The 14,148-nt window shown below is 38.9% G+C and overlaps 1 protein-coding gene across 1 annotated transcript in view; it reads left to right on the top strand.

Annotated features, from left to right (window-relative positions):
* The first annotated feature begins 6 nt into the window (after positions 1–6).
* DCDC2 (doublecortin domain containing 2) overlaps positions 7–14,148 on the top strand; it is a 55,985-nt gene continuing 41,843 nt past the window's right edge. The window contains exons 1-2 of the mRNA XM_008630913.2: positions 7–421; positions 4,676–4,727. Coding sequence (XP_008629135.1) covers positions 129–421; positions 4,676–4,727 — 345 coding nt within the window. The 5' untranslated portion in view covers positions 7–128. The remainder of the gene's footprint in view (positions 422–4,675; positions 4,728–14,148) is intronic.

Raw genomic sequence — 14,148 nt, 5'->3', positions numbered from 1 at the left:
GGCGCTGCACCGCGGGCAGGGAGGTGTCAGGGCCGGAGGGGTTCCCGGGCAGGAGCCTCTCCCGAGCAGACAGGTGCAGGCAGCGCGGCTGGGCGGCTCGGGTGCACCGGAGACGCGAAGGCACCAGCATGACTAGTCCTGGCACAAAGGGGTCGTGGCTCTCGCAGCCGACCGTGAAGAGCGTGCTGGTGTATCGCAACGGGGACCCTTTCTTCCCGGGGCGCCGCATTGTCATCCATGAGAAGAAAGTGTCCAACTTTGATGTGTTCCTGAAAGAGGTGACGGGCGGGGTGCAGGCACCCTTTGGAGCTGTGCGAAACATCTATACCCCCCGGGGTGGGCATCGTGTCCGACAGCTGGAGGAGCTCCAGAGTGGAGAGCAGTACGTGGCTGGTGGCAGGGAGGCCTTCAAGAAACTCAAGTGAGTGGCTGAAATGTAAGATTTACAGGGAAATGAATATCAGCACTTGGGGTTTGGCACTGTGGCAGTGCTTCAGACGACCCCTCACCCTGTCCCTTTTATTAGTCATTGCGGAAAGAGAACTTAGAAGCTGTGACCCAGAGCAAAAAGAAAAGTGCTTTAGAGGTGAGCCCCAGAAAGGGTACTCGTACCATGAGTCACATAGTGACATCTCCTTGACATGACAGTAGAAAAGGAGAGAGAAATAGCCCTTTAACCCAAAGGACATGTGGGAATGGCATGTTGTTGTGATGCCTGTGCTTAGCTGAAGGGCCAGTATCAGTATTTGTGCTCAGGGGTAACAGGGTGAAAGCGATGCAAAAGTGGACTGTTGACAGTCCTTCCATGAAGTTGATGAGTCTGGGAATTCAATTCCCGATGCTTCCTTTCTTGTTTATTTTTTAAAAGTCTAAAGTATTCTACCCAGCTGTCTGCCTCTCCATCACTTCTGTTCATTTTGGGTACGTATATAGCCTTTTTATGTCCCTCCTGTTATTTAGAAGATGACCATTTACATTCTTTTTCCTACCTGGACACCAAGAATTAACCTGCCAGTTTGTCTGTTTTCTAGTGAGTCACTGGGAGAATAATGTGAAGGAGGTCTGGGCCCTTAGGTGTTTCCAGAGTGGCTCTGCATGTGGTCAGTAACTATTCCTAATTCTGTCAGTGGATTTCATAGTCTCATTGACTGTTAAATGTTTTGCTCAGTCTTTGTGGGCATTTTTCCTACAGTTGACTTTATAGAAATAAATCTCAAAATTAACAAACCCTTTCTGCAGGTGGTTGAGAATTTGTATCATCAACCACCACCTTTACAGTGTCTTCATCTTGGTTCTGTAGATTGATGACACTATAGTTTTCAGGAGAGCTCATTAGTGGCTCATTATGTTTCAGGAGAAAACTCTCTGTGTAATGAACAGGATCTCTATCATCACCCTTATCATTTCTGTCACTACCTGCTTCTAAAGATTTATTGAAGCTTCTTCCACTTCAGTAGGAAAGTCAGAGAGAAAGATGTATGACAGGCTAAATATAAGCCCTTTTCCAACAGTACTTACTCTTTTCCATGCCAAATGCAGTGCTCAGCTCTAAAACAGATCTACCATATATTTTTGATATTAAACCCTGTGATTCTGTGGATGGCCTGAAGTTGTTAGTTTTCAGCACATCGTGTTCCACCTCCCTAAATGTGTTTTGTGTTTGATAGGCTAAAAGTAAGTAAGTGACATTAGCATGCACTGCTTAGAGAGTTGGACACTCTGGGTTTATATTGGGTGGGGCATTTCTTTTTATCAGTTCACACTTTATGATCAGAGTTTTATGGTGAGAGTTTTTCAGACTTTTATGGTTGCAATGTGCAACAGGGTACTGAGTTATTTAAGGCCAACAAAGAGAATACTTTAAGAAAAGCTAACCTAAAGAACTGGGTAAAACCAGGCTGTTTTATATATCCCTTGATAATATGTCATAGTCCTGCACTCTAGAGAGGATAAATGGGATGACTTGAGATCCCTTCCATTTCTGCATTCAGAACTGGAGTTGTTCACTTATTAGTATTTGTTTACATAGTGCTGGAAATGTTAGCAGTGCTTTTATGAGCATTAAAGACAAGCTAAAGGGCTTAATGTTGAAGTTGTTCTTAATTGGGTTGTAGACAGAGTGTTAATTAGGGACACATCTTAGCCAGAAAAGTCAGAGGAGAGGAAGGGTTAATTGGAAGGAAATATTTTCTGAAAGGAAGTGAAGGAATTAAGGAAAAATGTGTATGTTTGTGTAATGTGTCGCAGGTAAACAGTTACAGCTGTGGGAAACCAAAGCATCTGCCTTAAAGGACCTGAGTCTGGTCTGATGGCAGCAAGAAGTTTGATTTTTTTTTTTTTATTGTTATTTTTTTTAATTTTATTTTTTCCCCCCATGATTCTTATTGGACATATTCATTGCTGTGATAGACTGTGCAGGGCTGAACTTTGAAATGCAGGCTTGTAGCACTTGTGTGGGAGCTGTGGGAGTGTCATGGAGAAAGTATCCGAGGAGTAGCAGAAGTTGAAAGTGTCATTGTTCTGCTCAAGCAGTGCATTTGTTTCTTTTCAGATGCCTTACACTGAGAAGTGAATCTTTTTCTTTCCTGTTCACAGTGAATTCTAGACTAAACTGTGCTCACCTTTAGCACATGAGCCAAACCCTGAATCTTAAGGTTTGAAGATTGATAGCTCCGAGGGCATATATTCTATATATACTGCTGATATCTTCAATTTTTAAAGTAAAATAAAACAATCAGCATTTAGAAATTCCTCTTTTAGGAAAAAATACATAGAAATTTTCTTTAAGGGAGGAATTTTTAGCTGATGTTGGTAATTTTTGGCGCATATAACAAGTTTTCCAGCTTGTTTTGTCATTTACAGGGGTGCCAAGTTAACACCCGTTTTTTTGATGCATACATGGTGGTGTGTTGGTATATTGTAGTTGTTGCAGTGGTGAGTGAGAATGCACATATAGGCTGCACCCCTGTGGAGTTCTTCCCAGCTCTCAGCTTCCTGAAAGAAAACTATCTGTGCTGGAGCTGGTTTTGATTTTTAGCTTTTTTTTAGCATGCTGCTCTACCATCCGCCTCCCTTTGCCCATTTCCTTATATCTGCGCTCATTCATCAGTGGTAGATTGTCCTCTCTCCAGCAGTGTCTTTCTAAACAATGCTGTAGTTTCATTGCTGGTTTGGCTAGCCATTGGTTGGAAGCATTTCTACTTTCTTAGCAAGTGAGAATAGTTTTGTAAAGTTTTTGGTCTGACATTTTATTGAGTGCCATCATCCAAAAAAGCTCCTTTGCTTCTGTTTAGAACTTTTCAGATTTGCAGGTCCCTGAAATTTGATGACTGAATATCCAGACCTCTGCATAGTGAATTTAACCCTTTGACTATGTATTTGCTTTTCTTTCTCACTGTGGTGAAGTAATTCACAGATGTCTGGACAACAAGAACCACAGTCAGTAGCTGTTGTTACAGGCTGTTGGAACCATTTTGTCTGACGCACGTCTTTTCAGTCTTTCAGGCTGTAAGACTTCTTGGTTTTGGTTTAAGGAGAACTCATTCCTTTTTACGCTGAGAGCTTGGAACAGTTCTTATTGTTTGTTTTTAAACATGAAGCTTTTCAAAATATTATCCTATGTTACTACACTTACCTTTCTCAAAGCATTGGCATGCGCTTTCAAGCATGGCCTGGCAGCTTTGCTGTGTCTTAGTGTCCCCTCACAATGAAGCCTTGAAATCCCTGTGACCATTCTGTGATATTTTGATAAATGATTGCCATTCCTTCAAAGAAAGAATGATGTTTTTTCTTTCTCTCTTCTTCTATTTCTCTTTACTGCTTTTGCACCTTCATTCAGGCCCCATGAATTCTCAACTTTGGCCAAGTAGGAAAGCAAACAAGTCTGATCCCAGTCATTAACTACAGAGCATGACATTACTGAAGAGCTGCAGATATGTTGTGAGCTCTGAGGTCTTTTGGTGAGCCTGCACTGATGCTTGGCTTTAGATATACGTGACTTCTCAAATAAGGTCTTCTAGTCTTAAAAGCCTGGTAAAGCACCTTCCCACTGGAAGTGAGAACAGGGAACATCAGAGGGATAACATAATATTGTTCAAAAGGATGTATTTTGTTTACTTGTCCAGTTGAGGCTTGTATTTTATCCATAAAATAATGATGAAGCTGGTATTGGTTCATCCAGCCACAAGAAACAAGTGTTCAGATGTGTCCACATTCTATTGAAACCCAAGTGGTGTAGATCCTTTTAAACTTTAGCTGATGCCCTCAGTTAAACTCAGGTGTGCAGGAAAACTTTAAATGTCTCAGAGACTTACTGTGAGAAACTAAGAGGCAAGATGATGACCATGAAAAATCCATTAAGGTGATACTGTTCTGAGATTTATTGATCCACCTCACAGTTGTATATGAGCTTCTTTCTGATGAGGGGGTTATTGATGGTCTGTTCTAATCACCAGTGACTTGAAGGTAGGTGGTTGGTTCTCCCCTGTCTTTTGTATTAGCCCAGATAGCTAGCCTGAAGATTTATATTAACAGTCTCTTATTAATTATTTACTTTTTCTGTTATTTTGAAGCATGACAAGTTTTAAAACCTTCATGTATGAAAAAAAGTGTAGAATATTTGTATTGTGTAAGTTAGATGCTTCTGTAAGTAATCAAACCTGTTTTCTTTCCACAGCTATTTGGACATTGGAGAAACAAAGAAAAAACCTGCTGAAGTCAATAATGAGGTATGATGGCTGAAATATTGAAGAAGTAAGCCTGTAGTTTGTTAGTGGCATGCCTGCATTTATGCCTGATTTTTTAAATATACGTTTATTTAATTGAATAATAATACAGTTATCTGCCATTCTGCACATATTTTTTCAGTGATTATTACTCTGGTTGCTCTGAGCATGATGTACTGACTGTCTTCTGCTCAGTGTTCTAAATTGCCACATCCAGTTAAAAATTCAGTAAGAAAAAAGATGTCCTGTTGTCTTCATTGAATCTGGTCGTAAATCTAAGGGAAATTTGTACTTGCAGAAAAAAATGGTAGGAATGAGAATTTGGGGAGTTTTGGAGCAGCAAATGTTCTTCAATGTTAGGGACCGAGTCTGGAGAGCTGGCCGGATAAACGACACGTACACCGATACGATTTGAGCATCGTTCTGCCTTTATTGTTTAACTATGCCAACTTATATCTACTTCTGCAAAGATTCACACCCAGTCCCTCTAGACGGCCTCTAATCAGCGGCTTGCTTGCAGCCAGGGGCCAGTTCAGGGGCTTTTCCTCAGCAACCCTGGGTTGTCCAACCTTTCCAGGGGTATCATATGCCCCTGTTCTGCAAGGAGTCCCTCGACACTTCAAAACTTGGTATTTCCTCTGAAGAAAGGACATTTTTGTTTGGAAAATGCCAATGTTAGTTGTAAACTTCTGACTAGTTCTAGTCCATAATTTGTCAAGCTCACTTGTTTCTCTTCAGCGGCGCTACGCTGTAGTCAGAGGAGATAACTGCAAGCTTCAAAACGTTTCATATGTGGATTTGTGTGAGATGCATGACTGTGTTAGTTTTGCTGTTTTATTGTGTATGGAGGTAACAGTGATTCCCAACAAACATTTGAATTACAGCTTTTGCTTCACAAGAAGCATCAGCTGACTTGTTTTTCAATTTCCTCTGCCTTGTGCTCTCAGGCCACATTTTCAGCAGTTCAGTGGTTTGCATAGCAGGTATCTTCAGACAGTAGGACACCTTGTACTAGAAGATCCTCAGAATTGCCCTAATGACATTTACTGTGATACTCAGAAACTTCTTATTCAGAGGCTATGAAATACAACAATTTTATAATTGAGCATAACTTTGTCACTTGTATTTTTTGAATGGGCTTACTGAGCAGGAAGATCACATTCAAGCTGAAGATTTGATATGCTGCTACAACTACCCTGTAAATTTACTCTTAGTTGAATAGTTATCAGTACCTCTAGAGCCTTGCTTTTTTAAAGCTAGTTTTAAGGCTGATTATTTTGCTGCAAATCCTTAGAAGATTTTTGATATAAGAGAAAGTCTGTGCAGTTAGAGAAATAGTTGTAAAAGTTGTGAGTTTTTTTACTTAGAGTTGCATGTTTGATAAAAGAAGCTGCTATTATTTTGTCTGGATTCAGTGCTCATTGTATATTATCTTAACACTTTCAGCCATCTCTCAGGGCTTTGAAATAATCCAATATAAACTCCATTATCTCAGCTTTCATCTTCATATTTGACTTATGTTTGCAATCTCCACTGTTTCTCTGTGGAGAGCTTAACTCCCTGTGCATTTAACTTTAACGTGATTGTTTATTTGGGGAGAGGAGTCATAAAAATGAGATGAAACATAGTAACAGCCTACAGATTTTTGTCTGGGCTTATGGATAACACAACTGTCTTCATGGCCTAATAATTTAATCCTAGGAATGAACTTCCAGGGGACTAGTAACAGAAGTTTTAATGCCTAAATTAGTTTTTGTTAAAATGGTATGAAGCAGCAAGTTCTGGGCTTTTTTTTTTTGTTTTTTTTTTTTTTCAGTTGTTCACTTAGAAATCAAAAACCTAGATTTGTTTTAGGATCAAGAGAGGCAGTAGTATTCCTATCATGCTTAAGTACAAGGATGTCAATTCTGGTTGTATCAAGCACATGCAATTTGGCATTTTCTCCACTAAAAGAGTTACAAACATCTATTTCTGATTCTGGTAAATGTGCAGGGGATCAATACAAAGAAAATTTTATGCAGCAGCTGTACATTGTGTATTTGTATGCAGCTATATGTTTTCTTTTGTGTTAGTTAAACTGCCAAATGCTTGACATCTGCTTTTGGGAGTACTTTAATGTTGTTCTTTGAAGGCAGCACGTCAATTACTTTAAATTCATGTATAACTAGAAAACGTGTGTCAAACTAGAATTAAGCAAGAAAAAATTGATGTTCAAGGCATGGTGTAAATCCTCTGGCAGAACCATCATGCTGTAATAATACATCTCAAAATTTTAACAGTTTTGTTACTGGTAGGCAAAATAGTAAAAAGATTTTTTTACTATTTAAGCTAAAGCTTTGTTACAAATTCTTTCTCAGGTATGTTCCCATCCATCACTTCTTTTGGCAACTGAGTTTCTTGTTTTGCAAGAGAGATCCCTTTTGTACCAAAGGTGATGTGCAAGTCCAAATACACATTAAATGATGTGCTTGAGGAATCTAACAATTAATCTCTTGAGGAAATATGGACCAACAGAGTTACCAGTTGTTTGTTATAAGCTTAATTGTTTTTAAAAGGTACTGAATGTTATTTTCCGATTATAATGTGGAAAGTATAGGCATTTATATTTCTCCAGGCACTGTCTGATCTAGATGGTCTCTCCCTCTACACTCAAAAACATGAATTTTACTTGCCATTGGGGCTGGGCAAGCTGCTGAAGAACCAACTGAGCTTTTTGCATTTGCAAATCCTTTAGGCAACTATTTATTTTAAACTCTCTTTGCTTCATAAAAATATGTTCGCCTGGAACCTCCTTTCTTCTTTGACTTCTTACGACCGACTCTTTGAACACACTGTAGTAAATGAGCTTTGCCATGTGATATTGTAACAGCAAAGAATTACAGGTGCCTAAGAAAAGCAGAAGTATTTTGATTTTGAAGAACCAGGCTCTTGCAACTAAGAGAAAAAAGGAAGCTTATACTGTCTGTATGAAACAGCATCTATTATCAGAAGGCCATAGTAGGCCTGTAGTAAGCTGCTCTACTGTTGATACATTTGCCCTTGGTTGATCTTCTTAGGTAGGAAGAACATCGAGTTTTTTATCTGCAGTTCGCTTTTTCTCCTGGACTTCTAGGACAAGGTGATTGTGTGGGCAGCTCTGACACAACTATGTCACATTTTTCCAGTGAAAAATCACTTTTTCACTATTTTATATAAACTTATTTTAATGTTCCGTAGCTCCTTTTCAATTGCAACTTCTTGTTTTATCATGTGGTTTAGGTGTGGTCACATTTGTAGGAGTGTTTGTTGAATGGAATAATCAGTATTTGTGCCAATCATTCTTCAGAGGATTAGTAAAGATTCCTCAAAGCTTTCCTACATGTATGACCTGCATATTTGTGTCTGCATACACCTCCAGAATGTCTCTCCCTAGTGAAAACACTTACTAATCACAAGGATTTGAATGAATGTCTGGACATTTTTTAATTTAAAACCTCTTTTTCTGATCCAGTGCATATCAGTTCTCATATTGGTCACATTCTGGATGACCTAGACATGGGCTAGGACATGGAGTAAAGTGCTTTTGCTTGCTAGGGAGCTTCACAGAATGTGTCTGTTCCTGTGATGAAGTGTGACTGTAGAGTGAAAATGCGACTGGCAGAATGTCTTCTACCAGGTACAGCCCATCACTTAGCAGCAATTTTGCTACGGGGTCTTGTGGACCAGGCATAGTTCATTGGCAGATCTCAGTGCAGGTCATTTGGCCACTGTGTTCTTGGTGGGATCCTGGGACAGGAAAGGTTCCCTGTTGTCCAGTGCTGACAGAAGAGGCGAGCACCATGACAGGGGAGTGTGAAGTAGAAAATACAATGTTTGAGACTTGGTAGATATGAACTTAGCACTAAAACTTTCCCCCAAAGCATCTAAGATGATGCTATAAAAGTATTTTGAAGACTTGTAAATCTTGCGTTTCCCTCTGTTCCTCCATATTTCAAAATTAAATTATTCTAATATCATTTATGGCAATTGTTTTTCTTCATCCTCTGTTGCGAGACAAAGTCACCACTCATCTCTCAGCAGCAGTATGATTGGATTTATCTGTAAGAATTACATTTTGGAAGTTTATGTTGTTGTCTTGGTTTCACAAATTATTTTGGTATATTCTTGCTGGATATCTAACTTAGCATGAGTAATTCTTTTTCAAGTACCTTCTCATGAAAAATCACAGTAGTTATAATTATTTATTTCATAACTACTGTTTATCATGTCTGACAACATACATGTTTAATCATAAGAAAAATCTTGCCATTTTTCAATTTTTGGGCTCTTGATTCACTTCATCATCTAACTGTCAGAAATGGTTCATTGATATTTTCTCTGTACAGAAGATAGTTCTGTAAAAGGGACTGGTTAGATACTAGAAATGATCCCAGGCTGTGCAAATTACAGGCTTTTGATGTCAAAACAATGTATCTACAGAAGATACTCTTTCCAGCTTCTTTCCTAAGAATTAAAAAAACCCTCAAACATTTTTTGTGCTACCCAAAATTGCTAAACACAGAATACTGTATGGCTGGTAACAAATTGTGTATAAAGGTCTACTTCATGTTCTCTGCCAGAATGCAAAACTAAACGCTCTTGCTACTCCATATCTGACCCATTTGATTAGTTCTACTGCTGGGCAAGAATTTTCTCATTTTCTCATGCTAAATTAATTAGTCATTCTACTGTAAGTGTATTTTAGGGAATAAGGCTATTAAAATGCAAAGATTAAAAAAATGTCATATATGCCTTTAATCTCCTGAGCAACATCTTTAACAGGTTAGTGTGATATGCCATTGTTTGGTATTAAGTATCCTGGTTACATAATTAGCACAAGAAGACATACAAAACAAATATTCTTCCTGAGTGTTCACAATCCAATACCAGGAGGAATCAGAGAAGAACTGACCAGACATCCAGTTAGAAGATAAGTTGTGCCCTTTTTTTCCTAACTGGACCTGTGAATGCATAAAATTTCTCCTTTTACAGTTCTGTATACATGAACTGTGCAATTTTGAGTATTTTGATTAGCAGATTGCTTACAGATGGATTTAGTTAATTTTTGAGCAGCAGAAAGACTTTGCTTCATGTCACTGGAGAATTCCATAGTCTGTACTGAGTTTGATCTGAAACTTGAAGTTGTTCCCTTCCTTGATTACCACATGCCTTGTTCCGTAGGGTAACTGGTCTTCCCAGCCTGTGAGGAGGCCAGGAGGGAGGGAGGGAAGAGGTGCCAGTACTGAAGCTTTTAATGAGGCATGTGTTAGTCTCATTAATAATTTTTTGCTGTATATTAAATTGACTTACTGGAAACATTAACAACTTTTGCCTTTGATTAAAAATGGTGAAGAAAAAAAATATTTTTTTGGGGGTTGTTTTTTGTTCTTCAGCTGTTGACTGTTGCTAGCTTCAGGTCCTTCTGAGGAGCCATAAAGGCCAGAGACTTCCTTTTGGTTTAATTAAGTCTAAGGAATTTGGGGAAAATACACAAAATGTGAGAGACAAGACCAGTCAGAATCAGCAGTAGTGTGTCAGTGTCCGAAATGAGTATCAGGATCTATTTTGCTTGAATAAACTCTGTGTTATTGATGCCATCACTGTCCGTGTTGTAAGCAGTGTGTGTACAGCATCATACAACTCAGAGAAGGAATGGGAGATATCCTCGGGATCACACAGATGTGATCTCTTTTGGAGCATTGCACATGCCAAGTGTCTGGGTGGATAAGGCCATGCCGTTGTCTGACTTACCCCAGCTGAAGATTTGGCTTCTAGTCCAATGTCCCAAAATTATGGCAGATCCCGACTGAAAAGTTTTTCTTTCCAGGGCTTAAATAGCTGAGGTGTGACTTCCTGCCATATGTACAGGGAATATAAACTCCATTTCACTTACCATGGCTGAAAAGTAGGGCAGTTTACTTTGGAGGTGAGCAGGTTGGCTTTAAACACTCCGGGAATTGTGTAGGAGCTTTGCAGTCTAGAAGGCTCCCTTAGTCACTACATGACTGTCTGCTGTGGAACAGCTCATTTCCAGCTCATCTATGTTTTATGTGGGCTGAGAAGTTTGTGTGCAGCCATGGTGTTGTGGCCTATTGCTCAGTTAATAGCAGTTTCAGTTCTGGTTTATACCCACACCAGTAGAAAGACTTGTAGTCTCTGGCACAAGGCTGTTTTGTACTATCCAAAGTGTCATCCAGCGGTGCAAAGTAGCCAGGGAAATGTGAATTATGCAGGTTAGTTACTGTGTAGGATAACTGAAATGGTTTTGTACTTGCCAAACACCTCAGTGAGTTTGACTCTGCAACTTTAGTCAATGTGTAAAAAATGTCCATTTAAAAAAAAGTCATGTTTCTATGAAATAACATGTTTCCTGTGCTGTAATAGGTTTAGAAAACTTATTGTTCTAGTTTGGTTTTGACCACTGAACCTTGAACATTCCTTTCTTTCACATCACAGGGTCGTGATGTGTATCAATGGGGTTTTGGTTGTTTTGACCCTAGTTCTACCCCAGGGAAATGTAAATATTTGTTCTCAATTTTCCTGGGCACATTGATTAACAAACAGGCCATTGTAACAAACTAGCAAAGCCATGGCTCATTGCATGAGCTGATAAATTTGGAATGTGACATTGTGTTGAAATATTGAAAGCTTCAAAAGGTTAGTTATAAAGTGACGTGGGTAATGAGTGAGATGTTCAGAGCACCCAGGAGTGCGTTAGTAGCAGTAAGAAAGGCCAGCTCTTAAACCCATACAAATCAAACCAGCACAGAGCGTCTGGCTCAGACACATTACATTTTTTGACTGTTGTTTCGTTGCTGTCCAGTGTGGCTTTGAAAGTACATATTATCCTGTAAATCATGCAGCTGTTTAGTTGCTCCCTTTGATGGAGGGACACTTCTGGTAAGGAAATTAAAGGAATCAGATAGTGATACCATTTCTTAGCTATGGATGACTGGCAAGTGTCTTCATGGCAGCACTGTGAAAGTGGTGCCAGACCTCTGTCTTTAGCATATGTCTAGTTATTTAATGTACACTGAAAGGAAGAGAAAAGCTAAGAATGGGACATTTCTATTTGAACGTATTCTCAAGTGCATAAAACCTTTCTAGAAACTGAATATGCAGCCTGGCATGTTCAGAGGCTACTTAAAATGCTAATTGATGAACTGTATACTTTTCTTATATACAAGGATTGACTCTGTGGAGTGTCACATGCCTCTTGCAAGTAGCCAACGGGACATTGGGTAGTCTCCTGAGTCTGTCCCACTTTCCAGTCTATATTTTTATAGTAAGTGTGGAGAAGTATAGTGCGGCATTCATACAAGCAAACACTCTGTGCATGGGGATCAGTAAATATGTTCACACCAAGCAAAAGAAATAAACTTAATTTTGATACATCTCCATGTTAGGGATTATGTTTCTTACCTTTTACTAGTTAGCACATGTCTGAAGAATGAAGTGAAAACCATTATTTTTTGTCTGTGTACTTCAAACCAATGTGTGCATTGCTCAGAGTCTTTACATGAACAGCCATTCTCAATGATGGTTTCCCTTTAATGCCATATGTGTGACATTCTCTTCCCAGTCTAACACTTCTTGGAGTTAGAACGATTGCATAAGCCAGCCCATCCATAGTGTTCCAAAAAGGAGTGGCATGTTTTTTAGTTATTTAGTGAGTTTTACTCTGCGTCTTTTGTCAATGCGTATAAAAATGCCCATTAAAAAATAAATTGTGTTTCTATGAAATAGGTATTTCCTGTGCTGTAATAGCTTTAGAAAACTTACTGTTCTAATTTTTTTTCATGTAGTCAGCTGAACATAAGTGTAACAGAAATTTTTTAATGAGAATTGTATTAAGGTGGTGTGTATATTTATGTATACTCACACATTATATTCAAGTACACACGTGTGGATATGCACAGACTAATTCAAAATGGTTTTCTTACAGAAACAATTTTTTGTATGTGTACGTATGACAGTATTCCTGAGGTAATGGTTTGGCTGCTGATCATTTAGCTTTGGTTCTGATTTTTTTTCCAACAGTCAACACTGGGAGATGTAAGTACCGGAAGTAGATTGAGCAATGTGTTGCATATGTTTCTTAAGTGTTATGTTTGTGTTTGTTGAATTTGTAAATATTTAGAATATAGCTGTGTTTAACATATAAGGGAAAAATATATCGGATGTTGTTAAAAAGCCGCTGTGAGGGCATGGATTTTTTTACCCTGCTTCAGTTGGATGCTGATGTGCTGTGTCTTTGTGTTTAAAAGGGCTGTTAGGAGACACTCAGAGCTAATCACAAATTCAACCCCAGTGTATTATGACCCAAGATGAAAGCTGGACTTTAAGGGACTCTGTAAAATGTGTTCTGAGATTCAAGTGTTTATACAGTCCTCAAACACCACAGAGTGATTCCCATTCCCAGAACCTAACCTGTGTTGAGTTTAGCTGTTTTGTTTCGCCCAGACTTTGCAAGGTGCTTTGCAAAGTCATTTCACAGATGGTAACTTCTCTCTGAAGCAAGGAAAATCCATACTGCTGTAAGAGGCTCAAGAAAAATCCATACTGCTGTAAGAGGCTCTGTGTGAAATAACTTTTTTCTTTCTTTTTTTTAAAGAATAGAAAAATAAAAATTATGGTGGTTTTGAGAATCTGTGATCCCATGGTATATTTCCAACTGTGTGTAGCTCTTGTTGCCTTGCAAATTCTCATTGGATTGATTGCTTCCAGCTAACATAAAGTTTTCTCTGAGTTTCTCCTTCCTCCCCTGGACACTTTGTGTTGCTGCTGTGTGTTGTCGTGTAATACTTCAGATAAGTATCTCATCACAAATTATGAGTTGTTGTCAACATTTGTCAGTAGGAAACGGAAGCTGCCCTTGAATGGGTCTTTTCAAACAAACTGAAAATGTACAAAATTTAAAGATAAAATCATAATGGGGTCAGATCACTGATTAATGTAAATCTGCTTACAGTTGCTGATGTAAATGGGAAAGTGCTGATTTACATCATCAGAGAATGTGGCTGGTGAAATGAAAAGAAAATAAAGGGGTTAGGGGGCTAGTAATGCTGGTGTCTTAATGTAAGCACAAACTTTCACCCAAGACCACTTTGTTGTTAATATGTAACTCTGCAGTGCCAGAGGGGTCAGGCTATTCCAGACACCAACACTGTGGTGCCTCCTACAAACACAACAGGAGCAGAACTATGTATTCTTTAATTAAACCCCAGGCCAGGTCTTCCGCTGGGGTGGTTTAGTGGAACTCCATACACTTGAAAGGAATGAAATTGATTTACTATGGCTGAGCACTTGGTCTTTTATTAATGTGTACTTCTGTATTTTGAAATTAGGTACCTTGATTTTCGTGACCATAAATAGTTTAACACGGATCAGACAGAAGTTATTCTAA

The sequence above is a fragment of the Corvus brachyrhynchos genome, unplaced genomic scaffold, assembly GCF_000691975.1.
Source record: "Corvus brachyrhynchos isolate BGI_N302 unplaced genomic scaffold, ASM69197v1 scaffold43, whole genome shotgun sequence".
Taxonomy (NCBI): Eukaryota; Metazoa; Chordata; class Aves; order Passeriformes; family Corvidae; genus Corvus; species Corvus brachyrhynchos.
Note: the sequence above shows the minus strand (reverse complement) of the source record. Positions and strands in the feature narration are given on the sequence as shown.